The 25426-nt window shown below is 38.4% G+C and overlaps 1 protein-coding gene across 2 annotated transcripts in view; it reads left to right on the top strand.

Moving 5' to 3' along the window:
- STXBP6 (syntaxin binding protein 6) overlaps positions 1–24999 on the top strand; it is a 239358-nt gene extending 214359 nt beyond the window's left edge. For both annotated transcript variants that reach the window (XM_030559362.1, XM_030559363.1), the window contains exons 5-6: positions 10347–10504; positions 21806–24999. In XM_030559362.1, the coding sequence (XP_030415222.1) occupies positions 10347–10504; positions 21806–21829 (182 nt within the window). In that variant the 3' untranslated portion in view covers positions 21830–24999. The remainder of the gene's footprint in view (positions 1–10346; positions 10505–21805) is intronic.
- Positions 25000–25426: the final 427 nt, after the last annotated feature.

The following is a 25426-nucleotide window of genomic DNA, read 5'->3' on the forward strand; positions in this document are numbered from 1 at the left end:
AGTAAATAACACTTCCTTATTTACTTTCGCCACACCCATCATGATTTTATAGACCTCTATCATATCCTCCCTTAATCATCTCTTTTCCAAGCTGTAAAGTCCAAGTCTTATTAATTTCTCCTCAAACGAAGCTGTTCCATATCCCTAATAATTTTTGTTGCCCTTTTCTGAACCTTTTCCAATTCCAATATATCTTTTTTGAGATGGGGCAACCACATCTTCATGCAGTATTCAAGATGTGGGCATACCATGGATTTATATAGAGGCAATATAATATTTTCTGTCTTATCTGTCCCTTTCTTAATGATTCCCAACGTTCTGTTTGCTTTTTTGGCTGCCGCTGCACATTGAGTGGATGTTTTCCGAGAACTATACACAATGACTCCAAGATCTTTCTTTACCTCATCATTTTATACGTGTAGTTGGGATTATATTTTCCAATGTTTCTTACTTTGCATTTATCAGCACTGAATTTCATCTGCCCTTTTGTTGCCCACCCATTTTTGTGAGATCCTTTTGTAACTCTCAGTTTAGTCCAAGGCAGATTGCAATCTTGAGAAGTTTTGTATCAACTGCAGATTTTGCCACCTGACTGTACTCCTTTTTCCAGATCATTTATGGATATGTTGAATAGGACTGGGCCCAGTACAGACCCCTGGGGAACACCACTGTTTACCTCTCTCCATTCTGAAAACTGGCCATTTATTCCTATTCTTTGTTTCCTATCTTTTAACCAGTCACTGGTCCATAAGTGAACCTTCCCTCTTATCCCATGTCATCTTACCTTGCTTAAGATCCTTTTGTTAGGGACCTTGTCAAAGGCTTTCTGACAATCTAAGTACATTATATCCACTGGATCTCCCTTGTTCACATGTTTGTTGACCCCCTCAAAGAATTCTAGTAGATTAGTGAGGCATGATTTCCCTTTACAAAAAACATGTTGACTCTTCCCCAACTAATCATGTTCCTCTGTGTCTGACAATTCTATTCTTTAGTATAGTTTCAACCATTTTGTCCAGTACTGAAGTTAAACACATCAAAAACAAAAACGAGAAAAACCGTGAACAGTGTTTCATTTCAGGTTGAAAGAAACACATCATTTCATCCTAAACGACATGTTCAGTTTTTTGCTTTTGCACAAAAAATCAAAAATATTATTTCTGGTCAACCCCAAATGATTTTTTTTTCTATTTTCCTGATCAGCTACCAATATGAAAAATCACTTGTTTGTCTAGCTCTGGTATTAACACTATTGAACTCTTATATAATTCTCTGGTGCATTGATATAAGAGCAGTCACTAAAAGAGAGTCACTAAATGAGAAATAATCTGATCTACTGAGATTTTCCTAGTCTGATTAGTCATCGCCTACTGCTGTACCAAGACCATCACCAGGGAGTTGTCAATGTGACATAAGTTGCCTTAAACATAGGTAGTTTCTTGTTTTACATTGCCATGCCCTCGTGATCTATGAAAGGCTAGCCAGGATGAGTGTGTTTGTGTGTGTCATGAGGAGACAGTTAAGCTTGTTGCACTTATGCAGCTCAACACTAAATTTATTGTATAAAATAGTTCTACAAGCAAGAGATAATCATGAAGGAGACACTTGACAATTAGACCCCTTTATGGGCTTGACAGCTTAATTATCAACACATTCATTATTAACATAGACTTCTTTAAATAACTGTGCTATGGCAGCCATTTTTTAAAAAAACCACTGATAGACTGACACATTCACTTTATTATATTATAAAAGCATTTGTACTGAAACAGATCACAAGTTTGGATCAATTATTTAGCTTCACTTAATCTTTCATTTCTTTCATTGATCTTTGTCCAATGTGTGTGTATACTTTCGTATAATAGATACACTTTTGTTTCACAGATGTTTTCTAGGTCATAGAACTAGAGAAGTGAAATTTTGTGAAAATAGTGCCAAAAAAATCCTTTATCCTCCCTTACCCCTGCAACATGTGCAATATTTTTTGACTTAAGATTTAAAAAGTCAATTCTGAGACTAAAAAGAGGAAAAGCTTTCAGATAACCTTTGGTTTATGGAAAACAACCTGCTTTAAAAAAAGTTCTTTAACAAGAGCAAATATTTTACATAGCTCTAAAGCTGAAATTTAGAGATGCACCATCCTGCAAATTTTTCCAATTTGGTTTACTTATTACTACCACTAGTTATATTAATAAGCACTCATAGGAAGGATTGGACTTGTCTGAACTACAAACCAACATATTCTCAACCTGGGTTTTACCAATGTAAATGAACTCAGTGAGTTTGGCCAAAGTTGCCAATATAATATATGTTGATCCTGTGTTCAACACAGTGTCTTATGTTGATCATAGAAACTGATGTAGCTGTGCTGGTGTAACTAAGAAGAGAATTAAGCAAGTATATAAGTCAGTGGGAGCTCAGTTAGGCCAAGGCTGAGTTCTTCTTAAAAATCCATCTATTGCCTCAGTCTGAGGTTCGAGTGAGATTATACAATAAAATAAAATGAAGTCTTAAATCCTCTCTTGTTAGAGAATATTATGTCATAGTGAAAAATTTATTTTAGACTCAGGAGTTTACAAATATAAAAGATAAGCAGGGAGTAAAATATAAAGTAACCAGGTATAATTTGCTTTGTTTTGAGTAATTAATTATACCACAAGCGATAATAATTACCAAAGAGGTAATATTGGTTACATGTGGCTGACTGTTATCCGATGCACGTGAAAAACAGAAAAAGGTTTTCATTTACTATATTCAACAACATTCAAATTCAGTTTTTCAGCAATGGTTTCCTTCTTCAGCAGTCCATCAGTCTCAAGCCTTCAGTTCTGAATAAGGTGAACTTTCTAGTGCATTGCTTTATATTAATCATATTGCCATTTAAGAGCTTAGACCTGAAAGAACACTTAGTTATCAGGTATCAGAGGAGTAGCTGTGTTGGTCTGGATCTGTAAAAAGCAACAAAGAATCCTGTGGCACCTTAATGACTAACATGTATTGGAGCATAAGCTTTCGTTGGTGAATACCCACTTCGTCAGACGCATGTAATGGAAATTTCCATTAACCCACGAAAGCTTATGCTCCAATACATTTGTTAGTCTTTAAGGTTCCATAGGACTCATCGTTGCTACTTAGCAGAGGTTTTACATGTATTGAACACCTTTAGTTACTGGCTTTTAAGTGGTAGTTATTTGCTTTTTTTCTGTTGGTAATGCAATCCTTTTACATGTTATGTCGTTCTACATTTAGTCACATAAGTCTTTCCACACAATAGACCTTTATTCATGGAGACCAAAGCTTTTTCTCATATTTCCAGAATGTTATGTAGACAACAGGAAGGAAAGAAATGCAATTTCTGTGAGGCATTTATTTTAACTACGTTTGGTCTTTTTGGCCTAGTCAATCCTAGAAAAGGTTTGCTGATATAGCTATACTGACAAATCCTCCTTGTGTAGACACAGTTTATCGACCGGCAAAAGAGTTTTTCCTGCCAGTATAGCTTATACCCATTCCTCAAATCAACAATATATACCAGTTTATACTGGCAAAAGCACTATTTTTGGCAATATAACTGAAGCTACACTAGGGTTTTTGCCAGTATAAAAATGTCTTGTAAAGTCAAACCTCTCAGTGACATTACTTTACTAGCAAAAGTTTTAAGAGTAGAGTTGCCATTTTTAATGGGAGCTGATTAAACTACTGTATATGAGAGAGAGAGAGAGAGAGAGAGAGAGAGGAACCAAATTACAGAAGTGGAAAACAGTCAAATGAAAATACAGATCCTCAGATATTACAAAGGAGAAAGACACATGAAATCGCTCCAGTTGCAATGAGTGTTGGGAAATGTTGGAAAAAGCTTTTAGCACTGGTCAGTATTCTCAAATATAGCTTATTGTCAATAATATCCATGCCATAGTTTCACACTCATCGATGTCCTATCACTGAAATCAAATCAGTGTATACTGCCTGTCCAAGTACCAACAGAAGCCCAGAGAAAGTATTCTGCCTGCTGTACATTTAAAGGTATGGTATTCTCAGTCTACCCTTTCCTACTGCTTAAATATTTGGTCTTCATGTATAAATATACTGTTTCTGCATTACAGGAGGAGTCCTGTGTCATAAACATATAGTTAAGGGTTAATGTCTTTTACCTGTAAAGGGTTAACAAACAGGGAACCAAAAACACCTGACCGGAGGACCAATCGGGAAACAAGATACTTTCAAATCTCAGTGGAGGGAAGCCTTTGTGGTTTTGGGGGTTTGCTTTGCTCTCTCTGAGTCCTGAAAGGGACTAGACGTGCAACCAGGTTTCTTGCCAATCTCCCTGCTACAGTCTCTTATGTATTCAGAATAGTGAGTATTAAGTAGAAAGGCGGTTATAGTCTTTTGATTGTTTTCTGTATTTGCAAATGTGTAGTTTGCTGGAAGTATTTTAAATTGTATTTTGCTTGGAGGGATGGGGGCTTTTCTCTAGTGTCTATAAGCTGAAAGACCCTGTAACTTTTACCATCTAAATTACAGAGACAACTTTTACTTTTTTTTTCTTTCTTTTTATTAAAAGTTTTGCTTTTTAAGACCTGTTTGATTTTTTCCCCTTGTTGAGTCTCAAGGGAATTAAGTCTGTACTTAACAGGGGGGGAGAAGGGTGGAATCCCTTTTGTTTTAGATTCATGGAGCTTGAATCTGACTATCTCTCCAGGATAGCCCAGGGAGGGAAAGCCTGAGAAGGAGAGAGAAGGGGTTTGAATCACAGTGATCTTCCAGAGTAACCCAGGGAGGGAAAGCCAAGGAGAGGCACTGGTGAGGGAAAGAGTTTACTTTCCTTGTGTTAAGATCCAGGGGGTCTGGGTCTTGGGGGTCCCCAGGGAAGGTTTTGGGGGGACCAGAGTGTATCAGGCATTCCAAGTCCTGATTGGTGGCAGCTGTCAGATCTAAGCTGGTAATTAAGCTTAGGGAAATTCATGCTGGTACCCCATCTTTGGGACTCTAAGGTTCAGATTGGGGAAATATACTATGACATCCTGCTACTGCACCTCTTGTAGACACAGAACACTTGATTCCTATAGTGTGTGGAAGTGGCTTCCTTGCACCCTCAGATCATGCTTTCCACTTACAAAACGATATTTCCAGTTTTAATTGGTCAGTTCCTTTCCCAAACCATATTATTTTAATTTCACATTTGATAATTGATGTTTTATATGGTGACTGATGTCTTAATAGTGTTGTATTTTAAAGTGTTGAGTGACACTTCAAGTAATCTGGAGGGCAGACTCATTATAAACTACAGAATTTTCAAGGGGAAAAAAACACACACAGGGTTAAAATCCTGGCCATAAAACTCCCATTCATTTCTTGGGGCCACTATTTCACCCTAAAAATTTATCTGTATGTACATAGAATATATGTTGATGTGGTATAAATGTTCTCTCTGTGAGTTCGGAACAGTTGCTTTATTCATGAATTGCAGGGCCAGGAGTACATTATATCTGTAAAGAAGGCTTATTAATTAGCATGAGTCCAGTTTTACAGGGTTCGGAGGGAGCTATAAATGTCTCTTTAAAAAGACCTAAAATGTTTTTCTTTTAAACTCATATGTTTTACTAATGTGATAAACTCATTTCTTGTATCTACATAGCTAACTGCACACGTTTCCTTCTCAAAACAGACGGGAACATTCAAATGTTTTTGATAATGTATACACAATTAAGAATGAATTGTAATTCTTTACAAAGCAATCCCTGTAAGTAATATCATTGACACATAGTTAAAGCCCATGGATAAGTCATACTGAAGTGTTTCAGGACATGGCTAATAGAGAATGTTATTAATGTCTTATGAATGTGTTAAAACAGATCATGCAAACAAGCAACAATTGTATCGCTGGAGACCAATTAGTCTCAAGATCTGACAGACTGACTGACTCCTATGCTGATCCTTGTGATGACAACATCTGTATGTGTGTTTTTCTGTGTGTATGATGTGTTAAGAGCTTACTTTTCTTATGTTTGATAAACGGCCTAAAGCAGTCACACGGGGTTGTGTCCTTCTGTTCATTAGGATCATGGTACATTTTGCATATCATTTAGAAATGCTAATAGAAGATGCTGAGGGATGGAGAAAGGTTTTGTTTTATTTGGTTTATATCACACTACAAGGAATTAAGAAATGGCTAGATCTGTGCTAAACAAATTGAATTAACAATTTATTTGTGGCTATTGATTTATTTGTACAAGTGCATGTTGGTGTATTGTGAGTAGAGAACTGCAAAAATGAAAGAGACCATCATAGATAGGAAAAACTTTATTAAAAGCCATCTTATTAAGCCACTCACTTAAGTAATTATGTAGGCACTAAATTTGGATCTGCTTGTGCTTTCATGTACAGTGAAATTTAAACTGAAGAAGAGAATTAGCTCATCATCCTCCTCTTATTTTTAGGCTGAAATAATTGGCCGTAACACACATTTTGCTTATAAAATTTAGTTAAAATCATTGTAAAATACATATTTTCTCATTTTATCTTATAACATGCAGTTGAGCTAGATAAAATTGTTTGTGTCTGCCCTTCTCAGAATTAAATAAGCAATTTTTTCAAAGAAAAATTAGTAAGACATTCTCTAGTTCCATCTACAGCAACCTGTTTTACTGGGCCATAGAACCTAGAGGCTTTGATGCGGAATTTAGGTCAGACTAGTCAGCTGGTACATGGGACATTGGTTATTATCTAAAAAAGCTCTGTTTTGGACCCCCATGGAAATGTGCCTCTCTGTGTTTTACCTGATAGCTGTGACAGCTGCAGCATCTGTGATAACACATACACTCAGATTTAAACATCATGGAGCTGCAGGCAAGGTATTCCCAGTAACGGGACATCTGCTATGCACCTCAACTAATCCACTGCACTAGTCTGATAGTGCATGATTATGTTAACATCCAAGATTCATGCAAGCTTTTTCCTCGGGGGGTAAAAAGGAAAAGGAGTAGATAATCTTACAGTTATGGGGATTTGAGGTTATGATTTTCAAAGACATGAAAGGGTGCCTTATCTATTTTGAATGGATAACTTTCAATGGAGCCAAAAAGAGAGATTTAAATATGACCGCTGCATAGTCTTCTGTACAGAATGGAAGAATATGGCTCACATCACAGCCATTTTATCTTTCAGTGAAAACTGAGTGGGGACAAAGTTAAGGACCACCCTCTTCCCAGAGAACAGAACAGAAGCACGGACTGTCTTTTGCTATTTTTTTTTTAATAATTTAGCACTTGTAAATACTGGCTGACAGTATTAGATATTAACTCTGGGCATGCACAGTTCAGGCAGATCCTCAGTTGCGGAGCTGAACCTTATGAGGACTTCCAATCATGTTGATTATGTTCCTAACAGCACTTCAATACTTGATGTGGGGCGCGAGGAGGGGAGTTACGAATATTAATACTCCTAGAGCAAGTGTGATAGAAAAACTTTCCTGTCACACCTCTCCAATAACGCTTTGCTATGAAGGGAATGGGAGCCTGCAGTATCATCAGCTATGTCAGCTGTCGTCTGGTCACTAGCTCTAAAATACATTTATTTTCAGATCCACAGTTAACTTCCAAATAAACTGCAGTTCAAATGGAACCAATAGCCAGAAACGAGGCACCAAAGTCAGTCTGATAATTGCTGCTTCTGCAGGTCACTGAATACAGCCAAATGTAACAAAATAGCACCTGGAGAGAATACAATGCCATAAGAGCTAAGAAGAAAAATAACCTAATTACTATTGCCTGCTGACAAAATCAGAGCCATATTATTCTCTGCTGAAATGTATTAAATACAGAATTCTGACCCCTCTCTCTGAAAATATTTTGAAGAATTTCTAGGTGTGCTACATTTTTGGATTGAAAGTAATATAAGACCAGCAAAATATCCATTCTGATGAACCATTTCAAAACACTAGGGGTTGGATTTTTCAAAAACACTCCCGTGGTCGTCTAATTCTACTCCCATTGGAGTCAATACTGTTCACTTTGGTGGGAGCAGAGTTAGCCCAACACTGAGCGCTTTTGAAAATCTCATCCCAAAACCTAACACTAAATAGTACAAGAGGCTGGAATGCTGCTGACCACACCCACATAAGAAGGGTGGTTATTTCCTCTGGCGTATTGCCCAGTACATATTTTTACAGGACAAACCACCTGAACAAAAGCCAAAAAAAGCAATAGAATCAGTTTTTTACATAAGCAAATTCTCAGCTTAACCACAATTTCTGAGAAAAATTGAAGCACACAGCTGCTCCGTGAAATCGGATAACTCTTACCACCAAAGTGTTTTCAGTGTCCTGAAGGAATCTTCCTGAAAAAAAGAATTTCTCTCCCCCTCTATCAATTTTCAGCCCTAGATATCTTTATGTATCTGTCCTCCCAGTAATCCCAAACTACTGGGCAAGGGGTAGTTTTGGAAATTAGCAGAGCAGTTTTTTAAATAGTTAATTTTCACCACACTGATACCTTATCTAATGGTTAGAGCAGAAGACTAGGAGTTATATCTGGATTCCATTCCTGACTGTCAGCAGCTTGCTGTGTGATTTAGGCAAATTACTTACCTTCTGAAACAGATTATAAAACATTCTGATGAAAGCCAGCAAGATTATTATATCAACTGTATGATAGAAATGGGAAATACCTAATCCTTATTAGTTTGTTACATTGAAGAGTTAAATTCATGATTAAAAGCTAACTATTTATGATAATCTATTAAGAGTATGAAATCTACAGGTATCTTATTATGACTTTAAATGGGAAGATATTATTTGTAGAGTAAAACATACACAACGCAAGCGACTAGTACATTCATGAGGGCAAAGAACCTTGTATTGAGGAAACCAAGGCAGAATGCCTGGCGTTTTAAAGATTTGGAAGTAGAGGTGGCAGGTGGACAAGAAATGGAAGGGTATTGCAAGTTTAGGGAATTGCATGAGAGAGTGCAAAGTCATACATAAGAAAGGAAATGGAGGGAGGGAGGGCAGTAAACAGAAATAAATCCGAGTAGATGGGACTTGGAACAAATGAGCTCAGAGACTGTAGATAGAATGAGTCTGGGCAGAACCATAAATGTGATGCTTGAATTTGACGCGATAAGACCTGGTGCGGAGAAGACATGATCAAATGGATAAAAGATGACTGCAGCAGTACCATTTTATATGGAGAGGTGAGATGACAGATGGCCAGGCTTGGCTGAGGGTTTTAGCAATAAGAATAAAGAGGGAGAGTATAGTTCTTGGTGGTGAGAAAGGGGGAAAAGCAACAGGATGTAATGAGAGCCTGGCTGTGAAGGAAAAAAAGGAATCACAAATGAGTTTATGCACCTAAGGCATGACAAAGTCATGGAGCTGTAAAGAGTGTAAAGAAGAGAGAAAGCAGACAATGATTTGGAGGAAAGATGATAAATTCATTATTCTGAATATAATGAACTTGATATGGTGGCAAGGGGATCCAGGAGGAAGTGTTGTTCAGAGTTGCAAGGCTCTAGCCCAGGGGTCGGCAACCTTTCAGAAGTGGTGTGCCGAGTCTTCATTTAGTCACTCTGATTTAAGGTTTTGTGTGCCAATAATACATTTTCATGTTTTTAGAAGGGCTCTTTCTCTAAGTCTATATTATATAACTAAACTATTGTATATAAAGTAAATAAGGTTTTTAAAATGTTTAAGAAGCTTCATTTAAAATGCAGAGCCTCCTGGACCGGTGGCTAGGACCCGGGCAGTGTGAGTGCCACTGAAAATCAGCTCACGTGTTGCCTTCAGCACGCATGCCATAGGTGGCCTGTCCCTGCTGTAGCCTCTCAAGGAGTACAACATTAGATAAACTTACACGATAGAGATTTTGTCTAGAATTTTAAGATCTGTTACATTACTGTGGTGAATTTCTGTTAACAGTTCCATTGACTTACTCAGGTAGTATCCTGAAATGAACTACTATCATACGGTACTGTAACTTAAAGGTAACATGTCACTAGCAGTAGCACACCATATTCATTTAGCTATTAGTCATAGTAACACTTTCTTATGTTCCTAAATTATATTATCTTAATGTGATTTGGTCATAATCTGTTAATGGTATGGTTTGGCTCAAAATCATTTTGGTGGTCAGGTTTAAGACAACGAAACCCAGATTAGCTGAGGATTCATGTAACTAGATGTAATGTAGTTGGGATGGATTAGCAGACATGCTATTCTTGAGTGAATGAATTAAGGGTTGAAAATAACTTCTTTTAATACTCAGAAGAAAAATCTGGTAATGTTTTCACATTTTTTTTATGCTGCACTGTATGTTAACATTAGGTTGCTAATGATACATCTGGCATTTCAGGAAACAGCATACTCCATTCAGCAGCAGACAGTGTGACCAGTGCAGTACAGAAGGCAAGTCAGGCTTTGAATGAGCGTGGAGAAAGATTAGGTCGGGCAGAAGAAAAGACAGAGGATATGAAAAACAGTGCCCAGCAGTTTGCAGAAACTGCACACAAGGTAAGATTCTTAGTGGAATGGGGCTCACAGTAGCTCAAAATAGTGTTTCATGTTTGTTCACCCTCATCTGCAGGAGGTACAAGTTACTGGGAAGTTTTCAATTGACCAAGATTCACAAATGTGTGATTCCTTTGTCTCACAACTGTCCCTCAATAACAGGCAAATTCTGGTTTATAATTTCTCTCTCCTGTGCAATAGACCTGGTGTTCTAATGCTTCCCTTGGCTAGTTCTAACTTCCATGTTTCAAAATGGAAACAAAAATGTTTAAGTATTTGTTTCATCCCCATTCCGTGCACACATCTTTCAAGCTGATGTCCCCAGATTTCTCCTGAGAGTTGTAACCACTATTAGTTACTATAGTACAAGGGTTACCTTGTTGATGTTCAAATGAAAAAAATATACAGTGGGAAGGAACTGATTCTGTAATCCTGTCATGGTATAATTCCTCACTCTGAACTTTAGCATCCAAAAGATGGGGTACCAGCATGAATTCCTCTAAGCTCAATTACCAGCTTAGTACTTGTAGCGCTGCCACCAACCAGGAATTCCAGTGCCTGGTACACTCTGGTCCCCCCAAAACCTTGCCCGGAGACCTCCAAGACCCAGTCCCTCTGGATCTTAACACAAGGAAAGTAAACCCTTTCCCTGACCGTTGCCTCTCCCAGGCTTCCCCTCCCTGGGTTACCCTGGAAGATTACTGTGATTCAAACTCCTTGAATCTTAAAACAGAGAGGAAAATCCACCTTCCCCCCTCCTTCTCTCTTCCCCTCCCAGACTCTCCCTGAGAGAGAGAGTAATCCTACCACAGAGAGAAATTAATCTTTCTCTCCTCCTTCCCTTCTTTCTCCCCAACAATTCCCTGGTGAATCCAGACCCAGTCCCCTGAGGTCTCACCAGAATAAAAAAACAATCAGGTTCTTAAACAAGAAAAGCTTTTAATTAAAGAAAGAAAAAACAGTAAAAATTATCTTTGTAAATTTAAGATGGAATATGTTATAGGGTCTTTCAGCTAGAGACACTGGGAATACCCTCCCAGCCTAAGTATACAAGTACAAATTAAAATCCGTCCAGCCAAATAACATTTGAACTCCTTCCAGCCAAATAGACATTTGCAAATAAAGAAAACAAACATAAGCCGAACTCGCCTTATCACCTAGTACTTACTATTTTGAATCTATAAGAACCTGTATCAAGGAGATTGGAGAGAAACCTGGTTGCACGTCTGGTCACTCTCAGAACCCAGAGAGAACAACAACCAAAATCTAACAGCACACAGAAAAACTTCCCTCCCTCAAGATTTGAAAGTATCCTGTCCCCTGATTGGTCCTCTGGTCAGGTGACAGCCAGGCTCACTGATCTTGTTAACCCTTTACAGGCAAAAGAGATATGAAGTACTTCTGTTCTATTAACTCTTACTTATCTGTTTATGACAAATCCTAATGTCCATTTTACGATAAGGTGAACATAAGAATAGTTGCAAATGGTATCTTAGCAATATTTTTTAGTCTGTTTCATATTTCAGCCTAAAACTGAGATGGGAAAAGAATATGTTTTTATTCTGATTTAAGTATCAGAGGGGTAGCCGCGTTAGTCTTGATCTGTGAAAAACAACAGAGCCCTGTGGCACCTTATAGACTAACAGATGTATTGGAGCATAAGCTTTCGTGGGTGGACACGCACTTTGTCAGATGCATGTAATGGAAATTTCCAGAAGCAGGTATATAACTAGCAGTTGAGGTGTGAACACCAAGGGAGGAGAAACTGCTTTTGTAGTTGGCTAGCCATTCACAGTCTTTGTTTAATCCTGTGCTGATGGTGTCAAATTTGCAAATGAACTGAAGCTCAGCAGTTTCTCTTTTGAAGTCTAGTCCTGAAGTTTTTTTGCTGTAGGATGACTACCTTAAAATCTGCTATTGTGTGTCCATGGAGATTGAAGTGTTCTCCTACAGGTTTTTGTATATTGCCATTCCTAATATCTGACTTGTGTCCATTTATCCTTTTATGTAGGGACTGTCCAGTTTGGCCAATGTACATAGCAGAGGGGCATTGCTGGCACATGATGGCATATATAACCTTGGTGGACATCCAGGTGAATGAACCCGTGATGTTGTAGCTGATCTGGTTAGGTCCTGTGATGGGTGTCGCTGGTGTAGATATGTGGACAGAGTTGGCATCGAGGTTTGTTGCATGAATTGGTTCCTGAGTTAGAGTTGCTATGGTGTGGTTGCTGGCGAGAATATGCTTTAGGTTGGCGGGTTGTCTGTGGGCGAGGACTGGCCTGCCTCCCAAGGTCTGTGAAAGCAAGGGATCATTGTCCAGGATGGGTTGTAGATCACTGACGATGCGTTGGAAAGGTTTAATCTGAGGACTGTAGGTGATGTCCAGTGGAGTTCTGTTGGTTTCTTTCTTGGGCTTGTTGTGCAGGAGGAGGCTTCAGGGTACATGTCTGGTTCTGTTGATTTGTTTCCTTATTTTCTCATGTAGGTATCATAGTTTTGAAAATGCTTGGTGAAGCTCTTGTAGGTGTTGTTCTCTGTCTGAGGGGCTGGAGCAAATGCAGTTGTACCTCAGTGCTTGGTTGTAGATCATGGAATGTGTGGTTTGTCCAGGATGGAAGCTGGAGGCATGAAGGTAGGCATAGCGTTCAGTGGGTTTTCGGTATAGGGTGGTGTTAATGTGACCGTCATTTATTTGTACTGTGGTGTCTAGGAAGTGGACCTCCCGTGTCTAGGCTGAGGTTGATGGTGGGGTGGAAGCTGCTGAAATCATGGTGAAATTCTTCCCTTGGGTTCAGATGATGAAGATGTCATCAATGTAGCCTAGGTAAAGATGGGGAATGAATGGACGAGAGCTGAGGAAGCGTTGTTCCAGGTCAGCCATAAAAATGTTGGCATATTGTGGGGCCATGCAGGTGCCCATAGCAGTACCACTGGTCTGGAAGTATATTGTCTGATTTAAGAAAATGACTACTTGTTGCTGGAGATATGATTTCCCTGCAAGCTAGAATGGGCTTATCTCTTCTAATGCTGCCTACAGAGATGGAGTGTGTGTGATGGAGAGTCACTGCTGAAGAGTAGGCAGTTTCTGGTCTAATTCTCTGATCTGACAGTCTCTTGGGGTCCTGGTCTGGCTGTTGTAATCAAATCTAGCGATCAGGTCACAAAATACATTCAGAAGTGCTTCTAGGATGTCCCAAGGTGGTAAGATATGACTGGAACTAGTGGCCAAGGCACATGTGAGAAAGAGAGAGGGACTACCTGACATCAGACTGCAGCAGTATCCAATGTTAGAGGGTAATTTTCCAAAATAATTAAACAAAACTTAAACTTGCAGTTTGAAGAGAAGATTGGTTTACTTTAATAAGCAAATCCACCTATCCTGTCTAGATAAATATTTAGAGTTTCATTTCTATACATTAGTGTATAGTAAGAACCCTTCAGGAACCCCAAAATTTTCCTCACACATCAGTTTTGACTTTTCATTTTGCAGATTTTGGTTCACTTTTGTACTAAATATAATAACACATGTTGCCAAAGTGGCCCAATTTCATTTAGTTCCTTATTTGTGCATGAGTATCATTAGCCATATTAGCATAATTCTGGAAATAGGATTTAATCTGTATTCCTCATAGTGTCCTAAAATGTGTCTTGAATTGCAGTGTACGTGTTGTAATCTATTTCATTCTCATCCTCATCTTTTTTTCTTAAATAGTGGCTATAGTTGAGCTGGTTCTCTTAAGCAAGGCATCTACTCTACAGTTGCTAAGCATTTGATACTGAAGATACTGCACCATCTCGCAAAGTACATTACGTGCCAGGGGTGAAAGTGTGCAGAAGTCATATGATTTGATACTAGCATGGTAACTACTGTATGTTCATAACCAGAATCAAAAGTGACCTTAGAAATACTGTTGCAAGGGAGTGGGGTAGAAACTGATACTAAGCTACAGTGTAAAGGAGGTTTTCTGTATTTAGAAATATCTTCCAAGAGCATGGGGAGTGGAAGGTGTGTGTGTGTGTGTGTGTGTGTGTGTGTGTGTCAGATGTCAATACTACCTAAAAATATACTCTGTAGAGTAATACAGTAAATTACTTGTCAGAATAAAATTAATTTATATGCTTCAGAAACATGGACTTTATGGCCTGGATTTATGGAAGAGTCTCCCCTCTTTCCCCCAAGTGCTTTTTCAGGGTTGAGTCGCAAGGGAGGCTGCATCGAACTGTATTTTGAAATTGTAAAGGAAAGTGACTACTGTAAATCTAGCCCACTCAATTCAAACTGCCATATAGAATTCAGTGAGGTGATCTAATAAGTGTGGTTAGTCTCTTTCCCCTCCCCCCACCACACACACACCCAGTGCGTGCATTCACATGCTTTTAAAAAAAGAAAGACTGATATTAGATATTTGGCCTGACTTCCATCTTTTTTGCCAATGATCCCTCAACTCTCTTGCACTAAGTGAGGTGTCCTACAGACTTGCCATCATACGTGGAATCCAAAATGATACAAAAAAAGCTTCCCAAAGGGCAAGCTCCATGGTGGCCCAGCAAGCATGCTGTTATACTTTAAAAAAAACAAACAAAAAACCTACCATATATGCGGTGATTAGATGCCAGTAGTACTTCACTTTGAATTGCAGCAGTTGGAACAGTAGAGTCTGATAGGCATCAGCAGCAGGGTAACTGCTAAGATGAAAGAGAACAGGAAACAGCCAGGAGCCATGCTGTTCCTCACACTCTTCTCCAACCCATCAATTGCACAGTGTAGGACACAGCCTTAGAGGAAAATAGAATGAAAGGGAGGAAGAACAGACATTTGATCGCAGGAGAATTAGATGAATTTGGGAGGCAATGAAGGGGCCCATTATGAGACGTTTTTGGTTATTTTATTTTATTTCTATAGCACTAGTAGTATGAGGTGTTTGCAGTTGTCCTCACTGTAGTGGTATATGTCAAATTGAGACACTGGGAATTTAAGATGTACTGTATGTTTGGGTGACCTGGGTGGTGGTGTGTCAGGAGCAGGGCCAGCGCAACCCATTAGGCAACCTAGGCGGTTGCCTAGGGCACTAACATTTGGGGAGCAGTGACCGCGGCGGCAGCACCTTCCATCGCCTCTGTCGGGGCAGCATTTCAGGGGCGGAACCTTCAGCTGCCTCTGTCGGGGGCGGCATTTCGAGGGCGGGACTTTCTGCCGCCTATGGCGGCAAAAAAGCTGGCGGCGCTCCTGGTCAGGAAACTGAAATCTGGGCTTCTGCTTTCTCTGCCCCCAGCTTCAGGCACGTGGGAACTGGAACAGCCCTCACTTAGAAAATGGAGAGCTGCAGTTCAGAATTCAGGGCATCACTTCCCAGTTCCTGGAAATCCTCCCAAAATCCTCTGATAAAAAGAGGGAGCTGAAGCCCTGATATTCGCCACGTAAAGAAACAAGCAGGGGAAAATATTATTGGAAATGGTTTACATTAAAGGGCACAAACAGTCTTTGAATGGAGGCTTCAACAGTTCACCATCACAACTCACATTAAAACAATCACCATGGACTCGAACAAAAGTGATCATCACCCTCCCTGAATTTGTCCGGTCGGTCCTTCCCACTCTATTTCAGATAACTGGGCAACAATGTGATAAGTCATTGTATGATTTCAGTTGCAACTCATTCTAATGAAAATAGCACAGAACCTGCAGCGATGTATCCATCTGTCTTTATCACTCATTGAAAGTGTGCAGGCTATTGAAACAACAGCTTTACCCATTCCCGTGTATATAAGTATATGCACATATGTAATATGGTATCTATACCATGCCACTAAGACTTATTTCAAGTTATAAAATCTATCATTACCTTTGTTTTGCTGGGTGTTTTTTGTTTTTTTTTTTAAGAAAATACCAAAAAAAATATAGTCACAATTTTTCACTTATTCATCATTTTGGGGTGCAGAATTTAAGTCCCCATAAAGAAGCTTGTTTTTCAGAAGGTAAGTGCTAAGCACTTTCTGAAATCGGGCCTTTTTCTGGTGTCTCAAGTAGGGTACCAAAAAGCACTAGCCACTTGAGAAAATCATGGACATTATTTTTGTTTGTTTATGTAGATGTCTACAGAATATAAAAAGTGCCTATCCAGGCCACTGAGTATCTTTGCTATATGTTTAAAAACACAATGAACACATAGAAACATGAATTAAATGTAGCCACTTCCTTATGAGACTTAAAATATGAACTGTCTTAAAGCAGGAATTGTGATCAGCCCTTTCAGGTATGTACAACTTTTTTTGGCCCCACAAGTCTTGGCAGCTCTTATCGTGATTCATCAGCTGATGGATACCCCTACAAGTTTACTGGAACAGATTATGGCAGGTAACATTAAGTGTCATTATAAACCCCATCACGGTCAAATGGTTTGGTTACATACTGCAGCTCTCTGGGCTTACAGTTCTTGGAAATAAACTAAAATAATCTGATGTACCCAGTAACCTGGGTCCAGAAGGAGTTCCTTGATACATAGCATTCACGTTTTTTTAGAAGGGAGTTAAGGCATAGACACCTGAAAATATACCATGAAAATCCTGTTGTGGATAGTGTTAAGTTTACAGCATTTCACTTTTCCATAAGTTAATGTTCTCAGATCAGATATAGACCTGATAATTGTTGTGCTTTTTAGTTCACTGCAGCCTGGTTAAGGATTGTTTTGTTTTGTTTAATGGTCTGTGTACATGAATAGCTTCATGTTTCTTAGACTAAATGTAGCAACTCAATGAAAATGCATTAAGCAAGTGTTGTCTGTGGTAGTGGTTAATCTGCATTTTAACACACTGGATGCAGTATTGAATAGCCTACGTTATTAGATGAATGCCTAAAAAGTCCATGCAAAGTGTATAATGGAACTTCAAGTAGCCTGGTTGGTGTTACAAATGTTATTCCTGACCTAAATAGGGAAAAATGTCAGTGGCAAGGGAGAGGAAGCAGCATAGGTTTAACCAGAGAAGGGAGAGTCTGAAATCCCTTGTCACAAAAAATCTCGTAATAGCTTCTCAGAGGCCTTTCTTTCTTTCAAGCCCACCATCCCCACAATTTTTTCTTCAGTGTTTGGAGTGGAAGAGTTTGGAATAGCATAGGTTAAACATTTTAAAATCATAATATATTTGTCTATGGCAGCCTCCAGCCGAAGTTGTCAGGATGCTGTAGAATAGAGCAGAACAAAATAAAGGCTGCATAGAACCAATAGCAAGGAACTGAGCAAGGGAGAAGTGAAGGAGCAAACAGAAACTAGCAGTTCTGTAGTTCCTTCAATGAGTGATAGTATACTTTGCATTCAAATGTGTATTAGAAAAACAGAGCTGTCAGGCTTATGAGCAGGGCAATATCACTCAATCATATCCTAGTGGCTCCTACTGTTCTATTTTAAAATAACATTTTAATGCTGTAATACTGTAGAATTTTTAGCACCTCAAAACTATTCTCAGGAGTTATCCACACTGTCTATATCAGTGATCCCCAACCTTTTCGTCTGGCAGGCGTCAGATGAAGGACCATGGCGGCGGTCGAACATCCACCGAAAGTTGGCAGCATTTCGGCAGTGACGCCTCTCGATGATGTCACTTGTTGGCGGCAAGTGACATCATCAAGAGGAGTCGCCGCTGAATTTCAGCGGCATTTTGGCGGATGCTCGACCGCTGGACAGGACGCGGGCACATTTAGATGCCCCTATGGGTGCCATGGCGCCCATGGGCACTGCATTGGGGACCCCTGGTCTATACTGTGTTTGCTTAGTACAATGAAACCTGCAGTAAAGGACCTTCTTTGATAAGCAACCCCTTATCTTCTACACCCATGTAAAATATCAACACATGCTTTCCACTACTCCTTCCCTTGACTTCTGCCCACAACTACCTCGACATTCCTGGTCCAATTATATGAAGGTATAAACAGGTTTAACTAGTACACGAACACTGTATGTGTACGTATAATATTAAAATTTCTTCTAAACATGTGAACAGTAATTTTAAAGAGGTAAAAATATTTCTCAAAGCAGTACAATATCTTGTAGTTTAAGTAACTGATTTCATGTTCTGTCTGGTTAGGAATTTGTCAAATCCACAAATGAAAACCTAACTGTGGACAAAAAGGCAGTTTTATTTGTTTCCCACAGACCTCATAAGAAAAATCCCATTCTGGAAATCACAGAACTAAAACATGCAATATAAATTCACAGTGAATACTTTTCTTTTTAGTGCAGACAGCATGCTTGGTATTGCACAGCCCAAAGATACTAGTATGATATTCACAGCTGGAAGAAAAAGCGTGTGTGTGAGAGAGAGAGGGGTGGAGGGGGGAAGTCACCTACAACACAAAGCTTTGTCAAGAAAAAAAATTCTGGAGAACTTCCAGTCCTCATTTTCTAGCCAGTCACTTGCACTTGCTTTCACTCGCTATTGTAGCTAAATGTTTCTTCTGCAAAGGCTGTCTGTTTGATACTGTTAGTTCTCCATTTGGAAGTAATGCTGGAATTAGATGGCTAAAAGTTCATGCTATTCAAGTTTTACTGAATGATATGTGTCATGAATTATCTCATGCTTGGATTAATATGATCCATTGTGCATTGCTAGGTGTCCTGGCTGTCAGCTACATGTCTTGACAGTGTAACAGATGTTTGTGGGTGATGGTTAGGGAGCTGGCAAAGTTGATAAATGATGGGGTTATTTACAATAGAATTTATTTTCTTTTTAATTAAAGGAAAGCAGAGATAAAGTGTTATTTACCTTCATGTTCAGGAAGATAAATAAATTAAGCATCTTCCCAGAATAAATTAGTGATTTCAGTTAAAGAAAATAAAATGGGTCAATTACTTTTCACTTCTGCTCCTGCACTGAACTACCCCAAATCTTTTCTTGGGTATTGGACAAATGGGTTAGTCCTCGAGTTCTGCAGCAGTTGGGTCATAGATATCTGCTGCTGGCATTCTGGGTGGCAATGAGAAGACTAAATCAGGAATAGCATGGCTGCTTCAGTTCTGCTAGCAATCAGCGAGATAATCTGGCCTTTCTCTCCATCAGCGGCCAGAAGCATGGAGTGGATGCCAGAGACTCTGCCTACTCTACTTACTTCTTCTCTGGAATATATGAGGGAGAGCATGAAAGGAAGCTTTTAGTCACAGCAGAATGCCCCTCCTTAGAAAAGGGCATCATCACAAGCTGCTCTCATACCAGTCACACTGTGTCACCCAATTCAGTTATTTGTAACCAGCTTTCTTTCAATATTGATTATACTGAAGCAGGACCTGTTTTAAAATGAGTAAAGGTGATGAATGAATTAGAATTCCCCACAAAGAATAGGAAAGATGCTCATTAAAGTTCTGCAGATAATCTCAACACTTCACATTGTCTGGTAAAAATGTGTAGGGCAGCTAACCCAGGTGACCTAGTGGCTTGTAGATGCTCAATTGATTTGTTTTGGTTTTTTAAATTGGGAAAAAGTGCTTGGGTTTGTTTTTGACGGGCTTTTATGTAACAAAGAAGTAAATTTGGTCACTTTTCGTTCATGTTTCGTTATTAAACACTTTGAAATAGTTGGACAATCACTACACAGAGCTGAGTCATTGTTATAAAAATTGTTATTTTTTTAAAAAATTCCTGCATATTTCAGTATTCCAAAACAAACAAGAAAAGTAGGAATCTAATTATGCAGTGTTATTTAAATGGTAAAATAATGCTTCTCTGGCATAATACTGATAATGAACATCACTATTCATTAACTTTAGAAGAAACAAGCATCAAATTAACATTTGCAAACATTTGTTGCAGCCAATTAGAGTCTCCATTTAGGATGCTTTTCCTGGCAGTGTTCTCTAGGCGTAGGCCCCATTTCAAAGAAATGGCTCAAATATTTGTATTATTTTAAACTTGTAATTAATTTCACCATTAATATGCTATGACTGCATACTGGTTTATTGCACAGCTATATATTTATATGACTAATCATTATAGCTATATGTCAAGTTACTTTAAGAAATAAGATTGGGTAAGGAATTGGAATAATCTTTCTGGAACATTAAAGTACAGCTTAGTCAACTGGTCAAAGTCTATGTCAGAAGACAAATTACCAGTAGAACTAGTAGCTTTTTTTTTTTTTTTTACATTTTCTCACGTGAAACAGTTTAAACCTTTACATTCTGTTAAATGTAAAGTAGCCCTAGCTGATAAGTTCTCAACCTTTTTAGTGCCAAGGGATCCCCTTTTCCATACTGTGAGCCCCACACTCCCCGGGGATCCTTCGCGTATGTCTGTGATCTAGTTGGGATCCTGGAACTATTGATACTAAATAGCAAGATCTTGCTATCAAAGCCACTTAAAGAAATGTACTTCTCATAAATGATTATTCATGATGTTTCCAGAAAAGATAGTGGCCATTGACACTCCATTCTAATAAACATTTTCCAGTAAATTTCTACTTTATTAAAAAAAAAAAAAAAAAAACCTCCATCTCTGGGAGCACTCTAATAGAGAGGCCAAGGCTTGAGCACATGGAGGCTTACCTAAATCCAGTCCTGTTATTACTGCTCAGGGTTTGACTGGAGGCAAATGAGGAAATTTTCACTGCCACTGCCCATTTGGTGGTGTTGATGCATTGCTGAGGACTTCAGTCCTCTCCACCTGCTCTAGCATGCTAAGTCTATAGATAGTAGCCTTTCCATAGTTAGAGGTTGAAGCCAGCTACTGTAGAAGTTTCTCTGAAACTTGACATGCAGGATCTTAGCTCAGGGTAGATTTCCAGCCCCTGAAAGTTTTGAATCCGTTGGACAAGGAACTTCAGGAAGGAAGATTGAAAAATTGGGTTGGAAATTCTGGTTCATCATTTTGCTAACTATTTGGGGGCAGAAGTACACATCTGTGAAACCACTTGACCAAAAGACTATTTTGTTTTGACTAGTTAAGTCTCAGGCCTTAGTGATCTTTTACAGGAAACCTCTGTTGGATTGGAGGAGAAATGTATGCGTGTCCCAGCTCATACTAGTGAGTCTCTCTGCTCCTTCTCCCTTAACAGAGAACTGATGCATGGAGCCCCCATAGAGCTGGTTCTATGAAAGCAGCCAAATCCCTTCCCTGCTGAATAGGAGAGTGGAGAGCAAGGAAAGGCTAATCTGGGTCAAAACTTGGATCTGGTTTCAGGTCTGGCTTTCAACAACCTTTCCACTAGAAAATACTTCATTTGAAGGATTCCTTGTACAGCCCATCCAGATTAGTTGCTTTAGCCAGGAATGGCCATAATTACAACTAGTATAACTTTTTCTCTCTTGTTCTTTTTCAGCTTGCCATGAAGCACAAATGTTGAGATACTGCCTAACACAGATATTTTCCCAAGAGGAACTGAAAAGCTAGGATCAGCAATTTTTACTGGAGATCCAAACTTTCACATGCATTATCCTTCGAGTTCAGAGAAGATGAGTTATTCAGTTAACGTACAACAAAAATGTTGCATTCCCACATTTTTATGTTAATTTCGCTAAGCAATGCTGCTGTATCTCCAACCTTTATTTTGTATTTAAGTTATTGTAGGTGTTTTTTAAAATCATGGAAACTGGACCACATGAGAAACTGATCAAGATAAGCACCATCTTATTTTTTCTGGTGTCACACAGGAAGAAGTATTAAATGGGCTGCAAGAGATGTTATTGTTCAGAAATAAAATCCAAACAATAGTTACATATTTTTTTCCCTTTGGTATAGTGCAAGTGGAATTTAAACATTGGAATTATGCCTCCCAGATGATAATCCTCTAGTGGAAAGCAGTCTGATTTGTTATGTGAAACAGCAGGCCTTATCATTTCTGCCACTCAGTAGGAATTTTTGCATCAGCATTCAGAAGTGCAAATTTGACTTCCAGATGTGATCCTGCTATCCATGCTGCATTTTGAAAATATCCTGTTGTACTTTCCAGATTGATTTTGGATTGTATAATAAAATATAAAGAATGTGAACTTGGGATGTTAGGATCTAAGAAAAATCTGATTTTTACATCTGTGTACACACAAAATGGTTGTGCCTCATTAACACTGTCTGGAATTTAGCAGTCTTTGCACAGCTTCTTTTTAACTATGATTTCTCTGAATAGGACCTTTATAAATAAAAGTTTGAATAAAAGCTTTCCAAGCTACCAGTTTTCCATAAACTTTACACAGAAAATAATTTATTATAAAATAGCTTGGAAAAATATCTTTCCATTGCAGACTGATTAAACTATTTTTGATCTATTGTCTTCCTTAACAGACAGCTGTTTTCCTCATTTTCCTTCAGAAATTCTCAAGTTATTTATTGATAAGATTAAAACATGAAGCCAGTACAAGAAGTTATACTTGATTTTACCAAGAGTACACAAACATAAAATGCTAGCTAAGCTTTCAGCCTTTAACTGTAGTACTTTTGTCCAAAGCTGCATGCGTCTTCAAAATGTTCTGTTCCCCTCTTACTGATGAGCCAGACAACCAGTGTAATCCAAATATAATGTAGTTTTCATTGTCAATACAGAATAAGATTTTTCATTATTAATGACATTTTAAAGAGCTTAAAATCTGATAAGGCAGTACTTGGGAAGGGGGCGGAGAAAAAAGTAACTAAGAAGTAAATAATATCTATTGAAAATATCGATATTACAAAAAAGGGTCTGATTTACTTGGAAAGAAATTCTAAGTCAACCTACAGAAGTCATCTAGTGAAATGTATAGTTTGTAGATGTATATTTTTAATTATGCTATTTTGTATGAAGTTTTTTTATTGCATAATGGAAGTTGTTTAGAGGAGGAAACAGGTTTGTCATCTGTTTAGCACTGTAGGATCACATCAAGGACAACCTTGAGAACTGTCATGTCCTAAGCTGCCAGCTGGGAAAGAATTTGGCCAGTCGTAAATTGCAAGTCAGAACAGGGTCAGTTCTGAGGCCCTAAGCACCACTTGAGGCCCTAAGCACCACTTGAGCTACTTATGACTAATACTTGCCTTGAAAGAATCTGTAGCATCACAAGCACGATAGGCAAGATTTTAATAAATAGGGCTCTTACTAGAAACTAGCAAGAAAAAAAACCACACTCATATTGGAAATTAAACAAAACAAAATGTTAGGTTGGTTATTTTTTTTTAAATGTCTGATTAGAATCTTTTTCAGATATACAGCACAGTTCTGAAAGCAGATATGTCTTCATCCGTTCGCCTTTCTTAGGGTATGTTTACCCTGCAATAAAACATTCACAGCTGGTCCATGTCAGCTGACTTGAGCTTGCCAGGCTCATGCTGTGGGGTTATACAGCTGCAGTGCAGACTTTCAGGCTTGGTCTGGAGCCTGAGCCCTGGGACCCCACAAGGAGGCACGGTTCTAGAGACCAGGCTCCAGCCTGAGCCCAAACGTCTACACTGCAATTTTATAGCCCCACAGCTACACTTACTTTTTTTTTTTTTTTTCCAACTTGTACTCTCAAGGATTTTGCTGCCTGATTATAATTGAGATCATGGGTAGTCAGTATGAAAAAGAGAGTCATATGTTAATGAAAATTCATTAGTGAGAACTACAGCCATAAAAGTAGTTCCACTAAAGAAGCGAGAGAATAGGATTTGAACGGTTGCCATCTAGCTTTTCTAAATTAGTTATAACCTTTGAATAAGAGACATTTAAACCCCAGATCAGATATACTTGGGGAGAATGAGTTATTTCAGTTCAGATAACAATCCATAGAGCTTGAGGAGGCTACAGGTTTAAACATCTCCTGGGCAGATCAGGTCACAGGCACGCTGCTAAATTCCAGATCCCTTTTTCACAGGTTAAACATTTGTTCTTTAATATGTATGTTTTAGTACCATTAACTGTTTTTCATAGTTGAGTTTGAATAACTCAATGCATTGAAGAAAGGAAAGGAGATTTATTTGCATTCTGTTTCATTCCTGGTATTCAGTAAACTACTAGATATGGTGGTACTTAAGAAGGTTTCAAGAAAGTGTTGACATCCCATGCTGAAGTTAAACTTTACAACATTACACTTCTGTCCTGGAACTTAGCTATAGTATACAACACTAGTATTATTAGATATTTGTGTACATAAAATATACAGTAATTCAGGTTAATGTTTCATATTAAGAATGTATTTGTAAAATGTAACAAGATCAATAGTTTCCTTATTACATTACCTTTTTAAAGTTCTGCAAAGAATAAAGATCATGTATTGTTGGACTTGAGACTGGTGTACTGCAAAATCTGTCTTAAAAGGCTACTTTTGTGGCTAGCAAAAATAGTGCATTCACATGACAATATTAACAAAATGTGCTCTCTAAACAAGTGATCTTAAAGGTAGATTTTGCTATTATATGCCAAAATCCATACTTGCTGATATATGTTGTAATTAATTCCTCAAAAGTTCTAAAAAATGTAAAAAAAATTTTGTGCCATTCTGAAAAAAGTGGGACCTGCTCTGTTGATTCATTGTTGCAAACCCTACTTTTGTCATTAAACGTTTTATCTGTGACAAAAAAAAATTCCTGGATTATTTGGTGTGTTGTTTTTTGTAATGGTGATGGGAGAAGGGTTGGTTTTTGTTTTGTTCCCCTTTCTTCTAGTCAAAATAGAAAAGATGTGGTTGTTTGCTAATTAAAAAGAAAACTCCAAGTTTTCTCTGTACTGTGATCAATAGTTTCCTCTCAAAAGAATGTGATGGTCTACTGGGAACAGCAGTGAAAACCATTTGAAAATATTTTTCTGCCTTTCTAGGTTTACACATTTTTCTGCTATATAAAAACTGCTATTGAGCACATGAACACAAATGTAAGTTAATTTTCTACCTAAATGTTGCACTGCTCAGAGAAGTCCATGTTTCCATTTCACTTCAGTTTTGTTGCAGAACATTTACTCTCTCATTCACGTGACTATTACTGTACAAATATGATTGTA

The sequence above is a fragment of the Gopherus evgoodei genome, chromosome 4 (genome assembly GCF_007399415.2).
Source record: "Gopherus evgoodei ecotype Sinaloan lineage chromosome 4, rGopEvg1_v1.p, whole genome shotgun sequence".
NCBI lineage: Eukaryota > Metazoa > Chordata > Testudines > Testudinidae > Gopherus > Gopherus evgoodei.